The 23,104-nt window shown below is 42.2% G+C and overlaps 1 protein-coding gene across 8 annotated transcripts; it reads left to right on the top strand.

Moving 5' to 3' along the window:
- Window positions 1-919: 919 nt before the first annotated feature.
- Window positions 920-22,836, top strand: vit (vitrin). Of its 8 annotated transcripts, none has more exons than XM_078273895.1 (23): window positions 920-1,197; window positions 6,212-6,302; window positions 6,514-6,579; window positions 8,991-9,147; window positions 9,241-9,374; window positions 9,455-9,532; window positions 10,197-10,388; window positions 11,044-11,088; window positions 11,525-11,563; window positions 11,655-11,705; window positions 12,051-12,107; window positions 12,698-12,760; window positions 14,696-14,770; window positions 15,507-15,608; window positions 16,465-16,527; window positions 17,120-17,182; window positions 17,475-17,522; window positions 18,105-18,170; window positions 18,783-18,930; window positions 19,019-19,122; window positions 19,973-20,199; window positions 20,434-20,947; window positions 21,254-22,836. In XM_078273895.1, the coding sequence occupies exons 2-23, from the start codon at window positions 6,269-6,271 to the stop codon at window positions 21,430-21,432; spliced, it is 2,505 nt and encodes an 834-aa protein (XP_078130021.1). In that variant the 5' UTR covers window positions 920-1,197; window positions 6,212-6,268; the 3' UTR covers window positions 21,433-22,836. The 8 variants fall into 8 exon arrangements, with proteins under 8 accessions (XP_078130021.1, XP_078130024.1, XP_078130025.1 ...); XM_078273897.1 differs by having other exon boundaries at window positions 921-1,197; window positions 15,543-15,608; XM_078273898.1 differs by lacking the exon at window positions 16,465-16,527.
- Window positions 22,837-23,104: the final 268 nt, after the last annotated feature.

Here is a 23,104-nt window from a genome sequence, read left to right as displayed (position 1 = left end):
AAATATGTCATTATTCACATCTCCATTCACTAAAGCATCATGTCAGGTGATGTAGCATGGCTCTATTTTTACCGGAAAACTTTAAAACCTCTTCCACTGTTCCATGGGTGTGGTGATTTAGGACAACCTTTTTTCTACTGAAAAGCTTTCAAACTTGGCACTGCTGAAAGAGAAATTAGCAACCCTGAAACAAAACCTTTCTAGCAACATCAATGGGCAATTATCTACTTGAGCCATGAAGGTTTAATGTTGTGAAAAAGTTCCCAAGGTGGATTCTGCGTTTGTGCAAATACCATAATAACATGCACAATGAGCTCTTTTACAGCAGCCCTTAAGACCTTTAAATCAAAATGGCAATCAGCTTCAGCTTAACCACCCATATAGTGCATAATAGCAGCAGCGTGTGTGCCAATCAGCATAAATTAACAGGCTCTCCCTGTTAGAGTAGTTGAGGTTGACATATGACTGTGTGTTGGGGGGGGGGCTGTTGCAGTGCACATGTTCTGTAGACCACAGCAGCAGACAAAAGCCACAAACCCCAAAGTGACAGTGGATGTGACTTAAAGTGTCTGTTTCTCAACCAGGTGTTGATTGGTTTATTTAGTGGAGGAGGGGTGATTACTCTGGTGAGAGTTGACACACTGCTCTTAGTTGATTTATGTCTCAGTCAGATGATGGGGTGAGTGAGTTGCAGAACACATAACCAGAATCATAGCTGGGTTTTCCTCCCTTACATAACAGAAAATATGTACCTTAAAGTGCCAATATAAAGCATATCCATTCCTTGGGCGTGCTAAAACTATGAATATACTATATGTGTTGGCTGCTTCTGTCCTAAAAAAAACCCCATGTCAAACAAACAAAAGGATGCTTGCACGCACTGTTATGCTAGTGCCAGGTCTGTGCATCCTCTCGTGATGGCCCCGGGTTACTGATCTTCTCCTGCCTGGGTGAAGAGAGCTGGGTGCCTGAAGTGGGACGGGCAAAGAGGGGAAACTCTGGCCCCGTCCCGTCCTCCACTTTTAATGAGCGCTCCGATCATGCAGGAGTAAAAGTCCAGGTGGAACAGTTCAGAGCTTGCACACACGCCCGCTGGTCCAAAATAGTTTTTCAATGAAAGAGTAAGGACTCGGGGGGGAAGACTGCGCAAGGAATTACTTTTGTTTTAACTCCTGTAGAACTATTTTACCTTCTCAGGTAAGTTTACCTTCATTGCTCTACGGAGATGAGGATTTTGAACAGAGAGCTACAATTCAGCTCCACATATGAACTGGGGATTTTGTGTTTGCTGCTGCGTGAAAACATTTTTAAATGGTGCGTAATTGCGCGTAATTGATTGCGTCCAAGCGAAAAACCTTGCGTAATCAGCTCTGTAAGGAATTTTAACCAACACTACACAAGGTTTTAGAGTTTTTGTTTTTATTAATAATGTATTTTGCAATATATGACTCTGATTCATTTCAGCCGAGCTTGTGAGATTTGACAGGCGACCCAAATAAGCGTAAATCTGCTTAAATTCAGTGTTTGTTTTATTTTGTAAATGTTTCTTAGTCTTTCGCTCTTTTTTAAGTAAATCTCCCCTTGCTTTTTCTTAAAGTGAGGTCTTTAGCTGAATAAATTCAGCCATGTCATGATCATTCACTCTCAGTGCTGATTATAAAACTGATCTGTGGGAAATGATACGTCTTTTATTTATTTATATTTCTGTCCAGCTAGCCCAAGCCTTTATTTTGAAATGACTCATTTTGTGAAATATTAAGCAAACCGGACATTTTTCAGCTTTTATTTTTATTTCTTGCACATTATGTTTGACATTTCTTTGTGTATTCTTTCTGACATTTCTGTATGGTTTGAATGCGCCTGATTAAGCACAGGTGGTCTCTATACATTATATCCAGCAGCAGATGACAGGCTCTGGCTTGCACTTAAGCTGGTGCCAAGAATTAAAGTAATTCAGCCTGTTCTGTGCTTGAAAAACAAATACTGTCCCAGCAGCAGCAGCAACAGACCAAAAGGCTACAGAAATGACCTTGTATAGACATGTTGGCTTTCCTGTGTGTCTGATCTCTTCTATGGTTGTTTAGTTGGCTTGTTGCTACAGCACTTGGCACATCTACCATGTTTACAGTACTTTTTTGACACCTGTGAATGCTGGGATTTAACAGTCCCTGGCACTGGGTGTCTGTAAATACTGTCTCACTGCAGGCATGCCATCACTTAGGAACACTGAAACTAAGTTCTAGGCAGGTCACAGCACTCAAAAAAGCATCAGTCCCCATTTGGTGCTTACACTTGTTGCATTTACACTGGCCACCCCAGCCAAGGAATGTGGGTGCTGCTGAAATAGAGGAAGATTAAAATAGATGAAGCTGCAAAGCCCTAAAGACCATCATAACTGATGGAAAAGCTGGAGATAATGACACTTTCAATGCATTATCATCAGTGCTTATCAACAACTAAGACTGTGGTGCACCAATCACAGGTGTGTGGTCTGCCCATACTTTGAGTACACATTGTGTGCTGGTATTTGGAATAGGCACAGGTAGCTACTGTACATCCTGTTTGCATTATAGCCACTGATAGCCTACCTGGTACACTCCTGCAAGGTGTGATTTTCATCCTGCATTATTATTTGCCTGCAGGAGCTGAAAATGTTCATTTCACTGCAACAATAGACCAACAGTCTTTGCACAAATCTGCTGGGCCTTGTAATCCCAGTTAAGGTTGTTTTGTGCATGTACTCCACATTGTAGTAAGAATGTTATCCAAATTGAATTGTGCTTTAATTCCTCAAACTATGTGACTGTCTGAGCTGCTGGGTTTGAAAGTGACTGAGCCCCCTACTGCACAGAACCTTTCATCTTTTGCAGTGGCTGTGAAAATCCTTTCTCATAGTTATCAACAGTTTGTTTGATTTGTGTCCCCACCCAGTAGAAATGAGATGCAGAATATGCTCAACATGGGGAAAAATAAAGCATTCTGGCAATGCAGAGGCCAGGTAAAGCAGCTCATGCCTTATCTAAAGTTTAGCACAGGTTTATGCAGGATATAAAACACTTACAGAATGAAACCTACCCTGATTGTGATGTATGGTGGTGGAATCTGAATGCCCTCACATACAGTGGCCGTCTCCAACGCTATCTGAGCATGTGAAAAGTTATCCCAGATCTTGGTCTATGTTTGTTTATTTTATCCTTTAGTTGAATGTGGGTGAAAGTGTGTGTGTGTGTGTGTGTGTGTGTGTGTGTGTGTGTGTGTGTGTGTGTGTGTGTGTGTGTGTGTGTGTGTGTGTGTGCGTGTGCGCGTAAGTCTCCTCAGGATCTATTATCTAGTGTACAGGAAACTCCCTACAGTGTTTGTCAAAGGATATCATTTGCCCCACATTTCACTGCTTGGAGAAGGAGGCATTTAGAGGCTCACGCTGAGAACACAAATTAAGAGGTCTGAAATTATTGTCATTTCTTTGCACATTTCATTGTGTCCAACAATGATGTCATGCCTCTCTTAGAGGAGTCACTGAACAAAGGCTTCTTTTGGAGTGTTTGTGTGCTAGAAGTAGCTCAATGTCGTAGAACTTGGGGTTCACATTTCAGATGTCCTCGCAGGTGTATGACAGATCAGTTTTGTAGTTTTCATTATCCAGTGAAGTGTGCTGACTCACCTCACATATGCTGCAGGTCTGTCTCCTGTACTGTACATATCTGTCCAAGCTTGTTCTCAGCCTCAGCTTTCTTCCCCCGCGAGGACAAATTGTAGTCCTGACTGTGCAGCAGTGAGCCATCTGCCTGTCAAAGCACAACACTGTGGAAATATCATGTCAGTGCTCATGAATGTCAGATAAAAATGTAGAGCTGCATTATGGAAAGTCCTATCACTGCCAACTGCAGTTATATTCATTTTATCTTAACATGATGTGTTATGTTTGCGGTGTTCATTGACTCAAAAATACCATCATTAGATGAGAAATCATGCACTTCAGTACACAGCAAGCACCTTATGCACACGTTATGTAGAAGCTGCAATAGAGACCTGTGCATGGAAATGGCTGATCGAGGTAACATTTCATTATACTGCACACTCATGTTTAGGAGCCTGACAGGACTGTGATGCTTTATACCAATCTGATAAAGATCCAGCACAGGATGCTATTGTTTAGGAGACAGTTGGTGATTAATTCTTGAATTTAAAAGGGATGGTTCAATATTTTGTTGAATGCATCTATTCACGTACTTGCAGAGAGTTAGATGAAAAGATTAAAATCAAGCTAAGCTACAGCTAGCAGCTTAGTTTAGCTTAGTTTAGCATGAAGACTAGAATCAGGGCCAAACCAGTAAGGCTGGCTGTGTCCAAATGTTATAAAAGCCAATGGTTAATACAGTTTAGATTTTTTTTAAATCAGGACACAAACCAAAGTGTAAAAACAACTTATATACGTCACTTAATGTGATCAATAAAATATAGGTAATGTATGTATACCTCTGCACTCCAGTTACAATTATCGTGGATAAAAACCAAGCAACAGCCTGGTGCTGTCAAATGAAGCCAATGTGGAGTGCCAAAAACTGCAGTTCATTGAATTGCCACTTGAGGCTGGCTCCAAAAGGGAATCAATCGCCCATGTTAAAATGCTTAACTTTACAGCAGAATTAAACATGTTTCCAGCCTGGTACAAAAATGGTTTTGGTCTCCCTATAGCTAAGTTCCCCCTCTAAGACAATTATAACTTACCTGTTTTGTAATATTCAGGCTTAAAGTTCTGCTTTGAGTGACAGGGTGCTGCCATCACAGGAGGCGAGCGTAGACTGTAGCCTCAGCTCCATCCACGCTCCACCTATTTGCCCATTTTTGGATTATCTGATGTCAGGCACTGCCAAGATGGTGACTACATCCATATTTTATACATTCTATGATAAAACCCCAATAAAGCCTATGACTTATTGCCATTTCGTTTGTTAAACCTTTATTTATGTTTTGCCCTATTCACACTTACACAGTTATTCACACTCACTGGAGCAGTTGGAGGTTAAAGGCCTTGCTCAAAGGCACCTCACTAGTTGTTTTAAGGTAGAGACTCTCCTCACATAAATTTATCCTCCTGGGATCCAATATCCTGGGTGATATTCTACACAGATCGAATAAGATATTTTCAATAGTACTGCTTCATATTGCTAACATGCACAGTCTGAACTGCATCTGACCATGCCTCAGAGGTCGCTGTATCACATGTTCTCACTTGATCAGATTGAACCTGCTGGTGTGTAGTGGCAGTGACAGACATGACACTACCCTGGAGGGAGGTACAGCAGTCCCCTTTTAACAGGGAGGCCTCAGTCATCACCTCCCGGCTAAGGAGCTCCATCCCACCGCCTCAACAGGGGTAGCTCTCATATTTAGTTCACCTTCCAGCCAGTGTAAGACTTTCTCTGGCTGTCTGTCTTCGTTCAGACTTTGCTGTTGAGGACTACACTATCATTACTAAAACAGACCTGCAGTGTCTGGAATGAGGTCTTGGCAACCCACTTCTGTTCTTGTTATCACAGGCTTCCACTTTAATGTGTGTCTTTACATGGGTAAATCTTTTGAATCAGAATTACAGACACAGAAATAAATGTTCTGTGTACTGTAAACAGACTGTATTTCAAACTGGGATCCATCTTGTTGTGGTTGTCGGTGTTAAACAAAAAGGCCATCTGATTGAACACAGTTCCCCATTCCTTATACATTAAATTGTGTCAGTGTGCTCTTTAATTGAGTCTGACTCCACAGATAGAGGGAGGGCTCTTACATACTGTTTTGTCTCAGCCCAGATGTTTGCTGTGGAGCTTCTGATTGGCAAATACTTTCAGCCTTTTGTAAACCAAATAATTGGAACAAGACACATTGAACTACGCCAAAATACAATCGGTATTTGATCTGACTGATATTAGAAGTAGGCGAGACAATGTGAGTTACGATGAATGTTTAATTGGCCACATTTGGCCTTACAGACGCTGGATGGGTCATTCAGCTCTGTGTATAGTTACAGTGCACAGTCTGTCTGCTATTTATCCAAACATCTCTGGAAAGTGTATCCCAGTGGCACAAGTTTACTCTGTCTTGTTTCTAGCTGACACTCAAAAAAAGTGTCCAAAATTACTTTCAGTGAGTAAGCAGGCAGGAAGCAGGAAATGAGTTTCAGAGGATACATTCTGCTGCTTCTCTTCTCTCTAAGGTTGGGAGGTTAGACAAGGACATCTGGCTGACCTGCTGAAGCAGCACACCACCCATCATGAGCAGAGCATCACTCACTGCCATCTGCCTCGGTGAGCAACCTGTCTGTCTCTCTGCAGGCTTTAAATATATTATCCTCCACAACAATGTTTCATATTTCCAAAATATTCCTTCAGACTCAGTTTTCTGTACATTCATCAAACAGCAGCATCCTCTGTATAGGTCTTGTGTGTACAGTAAACACACCGATGATTATGTTACTTTGTCTGCTATTATGTGAAACTCCCTCTGTCTCACACACAGCGCTCCTCCTCTCCTGTGCTTGCTGGGCCAGGCCTGACGGATCAAAGAACAAGAAACCAAAGCTAGGTAGACATCATCAACAAGCAAGCCTGTAATCTCTGTTAGCCCCAGTGTTATTGTCTCCACTGCAGTCTCTTTTAATTCACTTATTCAAAAAGTCACTTCAAAAACTTCCAATCTTTATTTGGCTGGAAAACATAACAAATAGATCTTATGACGCACTTTCTGAATAAATCCCAGTTGGCATTGATTTGATACATACTGAAATGTAGTCATTGGAATTCGGGCTATAACTAACAATTGTTGTCATTAGGGGTCCAAGCCCGAGTCTGGAAGAACCTGCGGTAGCAAGAGCTACGCCGTTCGCACAGCAGGGCTGTGGAACCCTATTGTTTTTCTAAGGATTATTCATCATCATTATTCTTCTCCGCCTAAAACTCAGACTACAGCCTAAACCGTACATGGTGGGGGGTTGCCATTTTCAGGACTGATCCGAAACTCCACAAAGACCTCAGGCACAACAATTCACCCACTTCCACCACTAGGTGGCGCTATAGCAGAAAAAAAATGTGTTTGGCCCTATAACTCCCACACCGTACACCGGACAGTGAAAAACCATACATCCACGTGTTCCCTGGATCCACCTGAATCACGTGATATAGGCCACGCCCATTTCCGCCTAAACTTTTATGCGTGAAAAATCGCGATTTATCAAAAACCTACTTTTTAAGTCCTACTCCTCCTAGACCGTGCGACCGATTGGCACGAAATTTTGCAGGTAGCATTTCCAGATGGGCCTGACAAAAAGTTAATAAAAATAATTTTGATAGGATAAAAATTTTGCATATTACGCACAAACAAATTTGTGTAGCTAACTATGAAAACACCAACTTTGCCATATCTCGGCCAAAATAAATGCCATCAATGCCAAACTTTAGATTCTTGTTTACTATGACCCTCTGAAGGTCACCCATGCGTATTACAAACATTGGCCACTAGGGGGCGCTACAAGTACAAAAGGTTTATATCTCATGAACCGCTCATCTGATTTTTACAAAATTTGATGGGTACCATCTAGGAACAGTCCTGAGGCCAACCCTAGAGTGAGAGGTGGTCAAAGTGGGCGTGGCCTATGGGACCCACGTCTAAATTTACTACTTACACTAACGTGAACAACTTTAAATTTACAGGGTAGATGGACAATGGGCCCTGGACCACACCTACCAAAAATTACACATGTATAAATACCACAGACCTTGCAGCTCACACTTCTCAATATTTACTGAGGTTTGCCTCCTACCGTTACGTTTTGGTTTTTGCTTTTGCATGCTCCCCTGGTTTTTTACAATAAACAATCTTCTTAACCCACCTGATGTTTTCCATCCAAAATCAACACCATTCATAGGCGCCGTACCGTGCAATTTAACATTGCAGTTGGTGCTAAGTGGAGCGTCTGTCATAGTGTTATTGGTTATGTTAGTGTCATTGATTCTTAATTTCCCACAAAGCTGCTCGCATTGAAAGCCTACTTTATGGCTAAATTGTCAAGTTAATAGGCGTGTGTTCGCATCGGACGCTGTCCATTCCTAAGGTTCTGAAATGCAAACAATTTTTGACTACTTTTTCCTATTTTAAAGGGCGAGGCCTGTGAGCACCCACGGACTAAAACATAAATCGGCGCCAATGACACCATTTACAACAACCTTCCCACCTCCCCTGCTCCTTCAACCACCACACCTGCCTCCCCTTCCTCCACCCTCTCAGCCACTCTCTCATTTCTCTCTGCTGTCCCCTGTGGTCAGGGGGTTAAGAAGTTTGTTTATTGTAGAGCATTCTTAAAGGTAGTCTGTATATGCATGGAGATGAACTGTTAACCACTACATTTGCAATGGCAGAGTACCGCAGACCTTGTGGCTCAAACCTCTCGATATTCACCAATGTTTGTCCCCCCACGTAATGCTTTAGGTCCTGCATTGGCGCAGCTCCCTGGGTCATCGGGGGCGACTGGCATCGGAGGCTTGGGCCCCCTCATAACTGCTTGCAGTTCTAGTTATCGATTGTTTTTTTGTGATGATTATTTTCTTGATCAACCAATACATCATTTGGCCCATAAAATGCCAGTAAATGTGAAAAATGCCCACCATGATTTCCAAAGTAATGTCATCAAATTGCTTGTTTTATCCGACCAACTCTCCAAAACTTAAAGTGATTCAGTAAACTATTCCATAATAAAAAGAAAAGCTGAACCTATGCAAAAAGTTAGTTATTTGCAAAATAACTGAAACAATTATTTGTTTATCAAAATAGTTGCAGATATTATTTATATAAACTGACTAATGTATTAATTGACTAATTGTTTAAGCTCTAATTGCACTGCTGTCGAAACAGTGGTAATACGTAACTTCAACATCTAACTGTCTAATGTCCTGTCTTCAACCACCTTGCTCTACTTCTTCTTCTTGTTCTTCCCTCCACAGTTGTTCCAGCCATAGAGTGTGATGTCAGAGCAGGAAAGATCAATCTCCCAGAGTTCATAGTCAAATGTCCCTCACAATGTAAGGAGACAAAGCAGCAAGTCTATGGGACAGGCGTGTTCGCCTCCATCTCCAGCATCTGCAACGCAGCCATACACAGGTTAACAGTAGTTGTGATGAATGTGAGACATCTTTATGGCAGTCAAAATAGTCTTTTATCAGTAATATCTGATAACACATTCTGTATCCACAGTGGCGTCATCACCAACACAGGAGGGAAGGTGATAGTGAGGAAGATGGCCGGGCAGAACATCTACAAAGGCAGTAATGCCAATGGAGTGCGCTCTCTGTCTCTACCTAAGTGGAGGGAGTCGTTCGTTGTCTCAGGTATTAATGATGAAATTAACAATGTTAAACACAGTTCTTTAGAGTTGGCCCTCCAACCAGATGGTTTTATTTTGTTTCAGTGGGGAAGCCCAAGAAAGGAGTAATCTACCCATCTACTCTGGACTACGTCCCCTCAAGACCAACCTACGTGAAAACAAGTGAGAGGAGCGTTATTTTATACACAAGCATCGTGCATCTTTTATGTGAATATGAATTTTGGTGCTTTAAAATCAGTTTGTCATTGAGTGGATTGACAGATCCCTGGTGTTTCACAATGATAGGACATCTAATTAGGACCCAGTAAGCATTGATTTGGTGATTTGTAATTCAAAAAACAGTGTAGACATGTTGGTTTAAACTTAGAGAAATTTGGTCAAAACATTAAAGTTTTTTAGATGTCTAGACAACATATAATCGTTATTTCCACAGCATTTTTCATTCACTATTATCTTATAGTTAGGACATTTTCACATTAAAATCTAGCTATTGAAAAGCTGCTGAAACAAAGGTTAATTGAAAGGTGGACATCTAAAAAGTTTTACTTTCCAAGCAATGTTTGCCCAGTTTTAACCCAGACATCTTGACGTCTTTCGGTTTACAAATCACCAGATAAGTGTGTTCTGGGGACAAAGTTACTACAGAGACGTCCCTGCACTTGAGTATGGCATGTTGAACTTCGCTCAGGTTGAATGAGGAGTCAGAGTGCTGCAGTCTGGTGAAGAATGTCAAGAATGCTTAACAACACAGCAGTTACTGTAGACGCTCTTCCTCCCCATCCATTCGTCTTATACAAGACCGCCTTAATTTATCGTCTCCTTTCAGGTCAAAAGGAGGCCAAACCCTCTGCGGTCACCACAGCGCTGCCTACGACAACAACACCTGAACCCACCACAACTACAACACCTGAACCCACCACCACCACACTGGTTACCACCACAACCACCACCACTACACCTCCACCACCACCGACTACTACCAAGCCACGAGCTGCTGTGCATAAAGTCAGGGATGCAGGTGATTTAAACAACCACCCACATAATTTCTGCATCTAAACGTACAAATGTACAAAAAGCTAATTCTTTCTTCTAAATCAATGGATCCATGTATGTTATGTGCAGGATTGCGTATTTACTTGGATGCAGGATGCTGTTAATGATCCAGTAATACCAATCCACACAGAAGATCCACTGCAGCAAGTGTGTCGCCTAGCGGACATCTTACTAACTTTAGCAGCTTGTAACTAGAAATGCGTGTTTGCCGGAACAAGCTTTCATTTGTGTGAAACTGAGTGATGAAGACGAATGATTGCAGCTTGTAATTTCAAGTCACAACTGCAATTATGACAAATTACAGCTGGTCTGTGATGAAGTTAGCACGATGCTGCTCAGCTGCTTGACTGACTTTACCATACACTTGATCACCAGACCTTTCATCACTCTTATCAAATGAAAACATTATCAGACGGTAATCACTGTGAGTCATCTGCACTGTTTTTGGATAGAAATGCAGCAACAGTGAGTAGACAATACAGCAATATCTTAAGGTATGTGTGTAAATGAGATGGGCTCTCTGCCAGACAACCTCCCACCCGTCTCTTTCTCCTTCATTTTCTGTAACATTATCTCTCTCCTCTCCATACTGGCACCCCATTTGTCTTTCTTTTATCTAGGCAGCAGTCACCCATACCTTGCCTCTGTGGCAGCCGCAAGTTCAAGTAAGTGAAGCAAAGCAAAGGAAAGAGGGGTCAACACTGTTTTTTGGGTTTTTTTTGGTGGCATGAAAGGGTGTTGCTTTAGACTGGGATGTATGCAGGAATACGTGTTTACATCAAGCATGTGGTGTTGGCATTACGTCAGTCCTCTGGGAATAGTGTGCATCAGGATTAATCATGTATTCTGTATTAAAGGTATCAGTTGTCCTGCTTTCAAAGCAAGTTTGTCATTATGAATGGCACAAGGGTATTTAATAATGGAAAGCTGTTCAGTTCACTTGTTTTAAGCCAAAAACTTAAAACAGTAAGGCCATGACCCGGGTTATTGGTTCATACTAAATCCAAAACTGTGTTGTATTTGCTACATTTGCATCTAATTTACATGAAAAAAACATTTTGTCTAAATTTGCCCACACTGTTATTCTCAACACTGGGATAGGACAGTCACAGAATGGTCAAGGAAAGAGTCCCAGCCAAGGTATGTCTATACTCTCACTGATTCTACAGCTCTTGAGAAGTCCTTTACACCACATATAACAATTTAACTAAACCCTGGCATTTCTTCAAAGTACTCAGAGGAAGTGCCTTTCCGAATAGATTCCCACAACGTGCCAGTGCAGGTAAACCAAGCTTTAATCTTCCTGATGTGTCATTTTTGTTTTCTACCTTAACCAGAGATTGCCTCAACATTTGATCTTTGCTCTATCTTTCTTTTGTACTGATATACGTGAACTCTGCATGGCTGTATGTGCACAGCTGCTTCAAAAGACGTTTTCTAACACACAACCAGACCAGATTGTTCTGGAGAAGCCCAACTTCTGTTCTGTTGTCTTTCCAGGTCAATTTGTAACCCAATGTTTTGTGCAGATAAAAAAAAGTGTTATATATATATAATATATATATAATAACAGAGTGTTATTTTCATGTTGTCTCAATATACGTTTGTCTTTCAATCTTGGTCCCAGGTCTGCGCAGACCAGAGGCAACCATCAGGAGACAGCCATCCTCTCCAGTTGGTCCAAGTAAGCCTCATCACTAACACACACACACACACACACACACACACACACACACACACACACACACACACACACACACACACACACACATATTCAGAATAACAAATAGGTAGACATGGTGGGACTGACAGGGAATGTGGGCCAGGGGCAGCACAGGGGACAGATGTCTTTGGTGGAACAAGAATCCAGGAGACGTAGACCTCTGTAAGTCTGACCCTCGTATCCACACCCATAAGCCTCTGTGATCTTCACCCCAGGGTCACCACTAACTCCTTCCATCAAGCAGCTCAGCTAACATTCCTTTCACGATAGTCACTGTTCTCTGTCATCAGGCACATCCTCTTATTCATGTTTTCATTTCACGAGATGAAAAGAGGCAAATAAGGCCGAGTTAAGGCATGTAAATACGCCCAGCATATATCCCTTTGTTTTTGATATCATGCTGCGGAGAAAATGCCTTCAAGTTCACTCAAAGCAAAACAGCTGGGCTGCATTTGTGGATGGAGCCCCCAAACTGAAGCTCACTTCTGTCCCCCTTCTCCCTCCTTTTCCTCTCTTATTTCTATCTGCCTGTTTCTCATTGCAACAAACAGCTTTTAACAGGGTTCAGCCGGCTCCGCCCGAGCGGACTCCAACCATGAGCCAGTCAAACCCCGGTAAGTATCTCCAGACCCTGAAACTGCACTAGCAGACGCAATCACTGACGTAGAGAAGTCGGCAGTTGGTTGAAATGTTTTATAAAGCAGCACTAATGTTTACTAATGTTTACCCTAATGTTTACCACCTGTTTAGACAGCAGCAAACTCTCAACTCTCTCTTGTAGATAAGACCACGATGAGAAACGCGCTCTGTCAGTACTGTAATAAAATCTTGTGACAGATTCCATCTGTTCTGGCCTCTTCCCCTCTCTTGTAAATGCTTGCAGAGAGGGAGATAGAGATGAAAGCAGCAGCACCAAGTGGCCCGGTGCTGCTCCCAGAGAGACATATGACCTGATCCACAGCGCTGCAGGATCTGGGTCCACTCTCCAGCCTGTCAAGAATAGAAAGCTCTCACCATTTAAACCAGGATAGGTTTGGGTTGCTGGAGAATGTGCTTTTGTTTTTGCTTCTGTGGAATGCAAAACCATAGATCCCTAAAATTAGACAGAGTTATATCCATTTAAATGATGGTTGATTGTATGATATGTCTAAAAATGCTATCTCAGCTGAGCTGTTTTAAGCTAGTGCATCATTTATCTGATGTTTCTGCTGAGAGTGTGTAAAGTTTCTGATCAGTGCAGAGAACAGTTATTCAGATCAGTAGCTTGTGGCTAATAGAGTGATACTTAATTGAACCCTTAGGGGAATTCTTTAGGCTTGAGGTCAGAGGTCAGAGGTGAGGATCAGCTACACAGCAGCGCCTCTGGAGCCGCCACGGATTCAGTGTCTTTCTCACGGACACTCCAGCAAGGTGGATGCTTGCTGACTTTGGAGTTTATGAGTTGAAGGGTTTTCTCCCCTGACACTTTGCCATCCTGTTGCCCCAAACAGATGTTTGAAAATTATTGCTCAGCTTTCTGGAAATGTTCCGATGCAGTTTAGCCTTGAATTTGCAATGAAATATGACCACAAAGGTTCATGAAAAACCTGTAAAACATGTTAAAATTCTTTTCGTTGGTGTTGAAATGCAATCAAATTTGCTTTATGACTTTCAGAGAAATTACATACATAACCAACGCTCCTGCAAACATATTGTAGACTGAGCTACAACCAAAGGTGCTCTGACCTTCTGGCCGCAGTGACCACTGGAATGGCTATGATCAGGAGAGTTAAACTCAATCCTTTTAAAGCACCTGTTTCATCAGAAAAAATAACCACACTGTCTGCTGTGTAGTGCTGGGCCTTTGACCAGCAGCAGATTAGGCTAATCTCTGTGTCCTACTATCTACACTGTCCCTAGTTTGACACCAACTTTAGAATAATACTCCCACGCTTCACTGGTCCGCTGGCTGGGCTCTCCCAGCCCGTCCTGGTCAACAAAGGCCCTACGCACTAGCTACCACTGGATGGGAACCTGGCTGTGTGTTTGTGTAAGCTACCCATCCACCTCAGGGAGGGGTTAACTGAAGTGTGTTGTCATGGCTTAGTCAGTGTAGACAGATACAATGCAGTGTTATGGCTTTGCTCAGCTATTTAGGCTTCTAGTGGTCAATCACATTTCAATTTACCTCGAGCCATGCAAGAGTCTGGCCAATTAAAGTGTCTGATGTTTTTGCCACGTTACAAGTCAAAAACGTTGAGTCTTTGTGAACAAATTGTGATCGACGAGCAGCAGGTAGAAAACAAAGAGTTGGGCTTCCTCTGTGTGTCTATCCTGAAAGAGTTAGGCTGAACTTCACTAAAACAACCCCTAGTCGCTTAGCCCCTGTCTGTCTATCTGTCTGTCTGTCTGTCTGTCTGTCTGTCTGTCTGTCTGACTACTGTATTAGTGTCTGACTCGAGGCTGAACATCTTGTGCATACCCCACTAATAACGTGGCAGGTTTAGTGGAGGTCACAAGTATGCTCCCCCTTGATGCTTAACCCAGCTTTCTAATCTTCCCCTGCACAGCTTTTCCCAGAAGGGATTGGGCACCTCCCTCCTTTCCTCGTCCTGATTGGTTCCCTGGAGCTCGACGACCAGCAGGTACTAAATACAAAATAGATCATCCTCCTTCAACAATTCATAAGCTTTTTCTAATACAAATGTAAATATTTTGTATATCGCTCAAACTGACAAAGGTAAGACTGGTATGGGTGCAATTATTAAGCTAAATCTAAGCTTTTGGATGCATTAATCCAATGCCTATTAAATAGCCTAATGAATATATTAGAATCAGAATTCTCACTTGTAGTCAGAAACAATTTTGTAAGTTTGTCTCATCACGCAGCCTAATCTATGGTGATCAATACAAGTGAACCGTAGAGGAGCTACTTTGGAAGTCAGTTTTGCAATGAAGCATGTCATGTTGCAAATAAATGACTGAATAAGACAAGTTATGGTCCCAAACACACGTTGCATCACACCATTAGAATAAGGTGTCAAGTGTTAAATGCGGGATACTTTGATTGTATTAACCTCTACTTTAATGTCTGTCAAAACAAAATAAGATAAAAGAGTCTACAGCTGTACTTTAACCCAGCGGTGCTTCCAGTTAAATGCTAACGACAGCATGCTAACATTTCTTTTACAACGTGGATGTATTAAGAGCAATTCTTCTTCCTGTAATACATTCATCTCTACATTCATGCAGGTAGAATGTTTACCATGTTCACCATCTTTTTCAGTTTACTATGCTAACATTAGCTAATTAGCACTAAATACAAAGTGCAGCAGAGGCTGATGGGTGTGTCATTAAGCACCCTAAATGTAACCCTTGTAGTTGCTGATGCCTCCACCTTCTCTGCTGTACATTCAGACGTTAGTTATGCAGCTCCAGACTCAGGATACACTTGGAGTGAGACGGACACACCTGAGATTACGGGTAAGTCAGTCTAAGGCAGCACAACATGACAGTTTGGTGTGCACTGCCCCCCTTCATAGCGGCAGGTTACTACACCTTGTATCCATTGATGTTGCATGTGCAAACATGGCATGCCTATGTGTGACTGATACAGTGAGGTATCTGCTGACCATGTATGTGTTTAATTGCCTCCATCTGTAAGTACATGCAAATTGTCTCTCAGGACAAGGGCGTAGGTTTTGTTTCAACATTGGGGGGGGGGGGCACATTATGTCTGGGGTTCCTACCCCATGAAATGTGCGTCACACAATATTTCCTCAATTCTGGCTGATTTTTGGGCCATTTCTGCATCAAAACTTTCTGCATATTCAAAACATCATCATGTTTCTGGATGTTTTTTTAGGAATCATGTACATCTCAATAACAAATCTGTTAGAGAACGAGACCTTGTTAAATCCAGACGCTACAAAGTTTAAAGCCAAAAAAAAATCACATCTTTATTTTTCACACTCCTGTTGTGTTCTTTAACCCCCCCCAAAGTAGCACAAGTAGACACAAGCAAATCCACTGCAAATCCCCCCCACCCCCCACACACACACACACAAAATCTACACCTATGTCTCAGGACATTGTCGTTACATGCCATCTGCCTGCCATATGAGAGAAAGTGTGGAAGAGACGAGCATAGGGCAGGTTTATAGTGTTTGCATGTGAGAGAGAGACACTGTGAGTGATATGTCTGCACAAAGGTGTTGTTTTCACTGGTATGAGATTGGTTGGGGAAAATATGTGACCAATCACAACCATGGAAATGTGTGCTTTTCCCTCTGAAATTCATTGTGGGAATACTAACAGGTTTCACAACATCCTCCTCTAGCTCGGGATCAAAGGCCTGATATCTCAGAGTATGAGCGCTGGTTTTATAACTTTGGACCGTACCGTAAGTGTTTTTCTATTCTATTTACTGGGAACTAACAGGCCTTGGGGTTCAGGTCTTATATTGTCATATGTATGGGTTGTGATTCTGCAGATGTAAAACCTGTTTTCTCACAGTGACACAACGTCCCAGAAATGACCACACTCTCATGTTCCCAATTCATTTTCTGACACAGGACTAGTTTCATTTCTTTCGTTTGTTTAATTGAAATGGGTGTTACTGTCATTAACTCCCGGCAAGAATATAAGTGTATTTCCCAAAATGCTGAACTACATTTGGTTAGTTTTTAGTCACAGTCTTAACACTAGAAAATACAAACCACTTACAATATGGCCCATTGACAAGACACAAAAGAGCATGCAACAAAACCTTACTTCCAGATTACAGGCCATGGTTCCATCTGTTTGATGACACAGCCGAGCCTGGTTTGGAAAACTGAGTGGCCAAGCCATTTCCAGAGTGCACCACAAAAATACCACCACACATCCAACCAAATGACATGGAGCGGATGGGAGCAGGCTGTCACACCATGGTGCGTTTACATTTGTTTCATGTGTGTCACAGTCTGTCGTCACTGAAAATGTCTTTATTTTAGTGCCTCGCTCCACTGACTCAGATGGCAACCGTAAAGTGCCATTGGATACAACCCATACTAGAGGTAAGCAGTGGTTACCATGGCTACAAACAGATTGGGCACATCATATAGCATCTATAAAGCAATCCTACTTTTTCATCGTCATTTGCTCTGCTATTCAGTAAGTTGTGAGTTTTCCCTAACTGCTGCTGTTTTCTTATTATGAGTAGAGCTTACAAAAAAAGATGCAATATTTTCCATTTCATGACAAAAGACATTATCCTTTGGGTGTAGCTAACATGGTGAGTGTTGTTAATTAGTGCTTTTTGTGGTAGAAATGTGCTAATGCTGAGCTTGTATGATATCATCTATGCAGTGGAGCCAGTGGATGCCTGGAAGCCAGATGCAAACCTTTATGAATCAGGTGAGATAGCTTGCACTATTGCACTACTACTTTTCTGCTCCCTAAAACAGTCACTTTACCAGTAAGTCATCAGTTCGGACTGTACAAACAAAACCAAGGCTATCCAAGGAAAAGCATCTGGGTTTGTGCTCAGCCTGTAATTGAAGGGATTTGGAGTCAAAGTCAAATGGCATGGTTGCTTGAGGATAAAATCAGTTCCTGTTTGGCATAATCTTTGCCACAACAAATACTGACTAGGGACGTGATCTCTGGAAAGTGGATGGCTGCAAATGTGCCATGTTTAATGGATATTTTTACCAAACAAACTTTCAGGTTGATAGACCTTTTGTCTTGCTTTGTAGTGAGAGAGTAGGACATTTAGGAATACATAAATTCCAACACATGGTTAAATTGCCTTACAGGTTGATAAGGTTATGACAGTCAATTATGATTTTCTTTCCACCATCCCTTTTAAATGCCACGTGATTTCAATGATTAGTGAAATGCATGAAAAGTCTTCTTTATAGTATAAAGCCTTAAAAAGCAGATTTCAGCAGAATTCAAAACTTTGCTGAAAAGACGTGTTTGTATCTTGATTTTCAGGCTTCAACATGAGGGAGCCGGAACCTGTACCCAGAGCACCTGAGCCTGTGTCACAGGGAGACCCAAGTATGTCCCTCATGCTTCTTTAAAGCCACTTATGTTTGATTATTGCATCTCTTAAATTACAAATTATTGCCTACAGTTTTGACAATCCTGGTAAAAACTGGGCCAGAGCATTCATTTCAGTGTCCCTGTGTCAAAACCTGCAGCGTGAATTAAAGGTACTGATAACATTTTGTCATGAACAAACAGTTATGTTTACATTCAGTGTTTCTCACCAAAACACATTATATGTATCTCTGATGCTTAACAAGTGTTTTTTTTCCCCTCATAATACATTTTTACACAATTTTTGAAATTTGCTACCAGTGGTCAAAAACTCCACAGGGTGGGCGCCTGGGTAGCTCATCTGGTAGAGCGTGCACCCATATACAGAGGCTCAGTCCTCAATGCAGTGGCCGCGGGTTCGGTTCTGACCTGCGACCCTCTGCTGCATGTCATTCCCCCTCTCTCTCCCCTTTCATGTCTTCAATAAAGGCCTAAAATGCCACACAAAAAAACTCCAAAGGGTGCCCTTTAACGTCTGTCACATTGACTTTTCTTCTACTAATGTTGCAGGGTGTCAAAGTCGAACATTTTCAATGTGCTGAAACCCTGTGGTGTGTCCTGTTTTTGCAGATTGTAAGGTGGACCTGGTCTTCTTGATGGATGGGAGCTGGAGCGTTGGGAAGAGGCGCTTTAAGATCCAGAAAGACTTCCTGTCTGAGGTGGCTCAGACCATCAACGTGGGTGTGGCTGGACCCATGATGGGTCTCATCCAATACGGGTAACCTCACAGTTCCTGTTGTGTCACTCACTATGTACCATTTTTAGATAAGAAAACATAATGGGATTGCTTGTTTTTTTGTCTGAAGGGATGACCCTGTGACCGAGATCAGTCTGAAGTCTTACTCCAACTCCAGAGAGGTGAAGTCAGCCATAGAAAAGATTGCGCAGAAGGGAGGCCTCTCCAATGTAGGTGAGTGACCTGCTGTTAGCTGCCAGCTACTGTAAATGCCTACGCACAAAAGTGTGAAAGTGAAAGGGATGCAATTATCGCATGGTTTACTAGCCAGGCACATTTTCACATGCAAGGATAGAATTAAATCTAAATCTGCTGCGAGACACTGTTAGCTAAATTATAGTCCTGCTTCTGAAAGCCGTGTTTTTCCCTCTGCTCTGACCAAAAAGCTTTTGGTTTTACCAGCCCATGGGGGTCAGCTTTCAGAAGGCAAGTGCTGTTTTTCTGCTTTGGTTGGTGCGTCAGCATCATGCATCCACTGCCACATGTGTCTTTATGACTTGCTAAATTTTGCATTCACGTACAAATAGTGTTGTTTGTGTTCGCCCAGAAGTGCTCTCTAATCATACAACAGTGTGAGTGGTTGTAAAAGCCTCTATAGTCCCCAACAGAGGCTCTCCTGTTCTGCCATCATTCAGACCACCAATAAGACTATGGCAGATTAAATGATGGGATGTCACTCTTTTTGTGATGATATACAGTTAAAGCAATGCTCAGAGACGTGTATATATGTACACAGGCATTTTTTTAGATGGTTGCTTCCGCACATACTGGTTAGGAAATAAATACATCTCCCCAAAACAATCTCTGTCCACTGAATGTACATAATGAGCACTTTCAAAAGTACGTCTTTTTTGTTTCATTTCATACTCTACAGTCTATGTGTATTCTGATTTATTTGTACTTTGTGAACAACAGATTGGTTCTTCTCTCGAATGCATTCCTGCCTTTCAACCGCAGACTTGTATAGAAAGTGGATGTAGCATCATTTTAACCGTCTCCCTGCTGCCCCCTGGTGCACTAATAGGAAAGGCCCTCTCCTACATCAACAAGCACTACTTCAGTGATGTCAATGGAAACCGAGGCGGAGCTCCTAACGTGGCCGTGGTACTGGTGGACGGCTGGCCCACAGACAAGGTGGAGGAGGCGTCTCGGCTCGCTCGGGAGTCTGGCATCAACATATTCTTCGTCACCATCGAGGGCGCTGATGACAACGAGAAACAAAACCTGGTTGAGACCAACTTTGTTGACAAGGTGGGGGTATTGTCACAGAGGTGTGTCAGTTTGAAACAAAGTGGGTCCTTCATTAGGGGTGTTGAAATGAATCATTGCATCGATGCATCCCGATGCGAACCTGGACAATTCTGCGAGGTGGCGCATCGTGATGCATCGTGATATCGAATCGATTCGAATCATTGACAGGATAATCGTAATTGAATCAAATCGTGACATCAGTGAAGATTCACACCCCTATCCTTCATCCCACAGGCTGTGTGTCGGACAAACGGCTTCTTCTCCCTGCCCGTGGCCAGCTGGTTTGCTCTGAGGAAGGCCGTGCAGCCCCTGGTGAAGAGAGTGTGTGACACAGACCGCCTGGTGTGCAGCAAAACCTGCCTCAACGCCAACGACATCGCCTTCGTCATCGACGGCTCCAGCAGCGTTGGAACTGGCAACTTCCGCACGGTGCTGCAGTTTGTGGCCAACATCACGCGGGAGTTTGAGATTTCTGACACCGACACACGGGTCGGAGCTGTGCAGTACACCTACGAGCAGAGGCTGGAGTTTGGCTTCGGCCAGTACAACAACAAGGCCGAGCTGTTGAATGCCATCAAACGCATCAACTACTGGAGCGGCGGGACCAGCACTGGTGCTGCCATCACCTATGCCGCAGAGCAGCTTTTCAGCAAATCCAAACCCAACAAACGCAAGATCATGATTGTCATTACAGATGGGCGCTCCTATGATGATGTCAGGGCGCCTGCACTGGCTGTCCATCGCCAAGGTTAGAGGTCAAGATTTTAGACATTTTAGGCAGATACGGTCAAGTCAATCAGTGATTATTTCCTTGCAGTTATAAAAGATTTTCAAAACTCATTGAATAAAATAAAAAAAGCATAATCCCTAATCTAAGATTTTTTTTAAGTTCTTTTTGGAGGAAAAAAGACCAGAATCAACAATATCATTATACAAAAAGTAGTTTCCTCCTGTGTGTGTCAGTCCACAGTGAGGTGTCTTGCAGTTTGTGTTTGATGTGACAAACACATGTGAGGTCTGTGTGTGTAATCTGCTGTCCCTTCCTGTGATCTAGGTGTGATCGCCTACTCCATCGGCATTGCCTGGGCAGCCCAGGATGAGCTGGAGTACATTGCCACGGACCCAGACAAGGAGCACTCCTTCTTCGTTGATGAGTTTGACAATCTCTACAAATTTGTACCCAAGATCATCCACAACATCTGCCAGGAGTTCAACTCCCAGCCCAGAAACTGAAGACAGGACGGGTGGAGGGGAGGTGTAGAGAGGGACATCTTGATCTTGGGCTGTTTTAACAGAACACTGATGGTAAATGTACTCACTCTGTTGCCCAGATGGCCGCGCTGGATTGGCTGCAGCGCCCCATATTTGAACAGGGAGGGGTTTTGAATTTAGGTGAGGATTGTGGGTTTGGAAAAAACAAAATCTCAAAGTGAATCTTAAAGTGAATCAGCATTCGGTCCCAAATATGCAGATGGTGCATTCAGATCATTCATGTCACAGTGACGTACTCGTACTGACATCTCATGTATACTGTGGTGCCAGTTGTTCTCTGTTGGTGCCATGAAGAGAACAGAGTATTCCTAATCCTTTAATTATGGTACTAATAAGTCACCCTTTATAAAGTGTTTATAAGTTGTAACAAAGGGTTTTATAAATGCTAATACATCATTTCCTAATCAGTTAGATTCCATAAATCACAACATCTGGGTTGTTGAAATATCGCCTTACAGTAGATCCTTCTCTGGCATTAAAGCTTATTTAGCTTTTTAGTGCATCTTGCAAACCTCTCCAATGTGTAGTTTTACCTCTGTCCTTCTGGAAAAGAGCATTCGGACCAAAATTCATTCATTATCAACTTTTCAGAGTTTACTAACTGCACATTTGATGGATTGAATTTGTAACTCCCAGCTTGTAAAAGCACACGCCATGCTGGAGGAGCCAAAGGGATTTCTGGCAACCCTAAAGTTAAAGCCCTCAAGTACAACTCACAGGACCTTTACAAAGGGTTCCTTATTAGGAAGTGGTGCCAAACATAAAGCTACCTTACTGGGATATGGTTCTTGCAGAGAAATGTCGATTTAAAGCATGACTAGCACTTCCTCTTATGGCTTAGCTTACTTCATTAACTTAATAATATGGTGCTTTTTATACAATTATCTGTAAAGAGGATATACCTTCTTAGAATTGGGGCATTTTAATCTTCCTAATAGGAGATTTTTTTGATAGTAGGGACATTGTTAAAGTTCCTCTCAAAGACTATGGTGCTGATATTGCTGTTGGTATGATTGGTAGTTGAACTGAGGCTTATGTGAAAGGCAAATCAACAACATGGAACAAAGAAGTGGACTTGAGTGTGAAAAGTGAGGGAAGAGGAGCTTGTATATCTTTGTACAGAGTGATGGCAGATCATAAATGTGCTTCCACACAATTCATTTCTTTACTCGTTTTCTAACAGTGTGGTTGCTTCTGACATTGCAGGCATTTCTCAGTTTTGTTGAAAGAGTATTTATGATGTTCTTCCTGTTACATCCTGTTTGTACATATGCATATTAAAAACCTTTCGCTAATAATGTTCATAATTGATCAATATTTGTTTGCAATTTATAATAAAAGAAAAGAAAATGAAGACAACTTAAAGTGGCCGTTTCCTCCTGAATTTTTGCTGATCCAATTTGTGTCAAAGTCGCACCCCCTCTCGGAATCTTAACTCATTCGAATCTGAACATGCAGACATTATACGCATATTTTTAGATTCAGAGTGACTTACACTTTTCAGGGATATAATATCTCTCATGTCCATAGCAAATGATTGTCCATAACTCCTTAGAGACAGAGGGAAAAAGTCGCTCCTTGTAACTCTAGAACTTGCCTGAGAATCATGTTTTTGTCAAATGACCAACATCAG

This window comes from Sander vitreus, chromosome 17 (assembly GCF_031162955.1).
Source record: "Sander vitreus isolate 19-12246 chromosome 17, sanVit1, whole genome shotgun sequence".
In the NCBI taxonomy this organism is placed as follows: domain Eukaryota; kingdom Metazoa; phylum Chordata; class Actinopteri; order Perciformes; family Percidae; genus Sander; species Sander vitreus.
Note: the sequence above shows the minus strand (reverse complement) of the source record. Positions and strands in the feature narration are given on the sequence as shown.

Excerpts from the sequence above, each read along its gene's own strand:
- vit (XM_078273895.1), top strand. The coding sequence starts at position 6,269 with ATGAGCAGAGCATCACTCACTGCCATCTGCCTCG. Across the intron at positions 9,375-9,454 it reads GGAGTCGTTCGTTGTCTCAG|TGGGGAAGCCCAAGAAAGGA; the intron begins GTATTAATGATG and ends ATTTTGTTTCAG. Across the intron at positions 20,948-21,253 it reads ACTGGCTGTCCATCGCCAAG|GTGTGATCGCCTACTCCATC; the intron begins GTTAGAGGTCAA and ends CCTGTGATCTAG.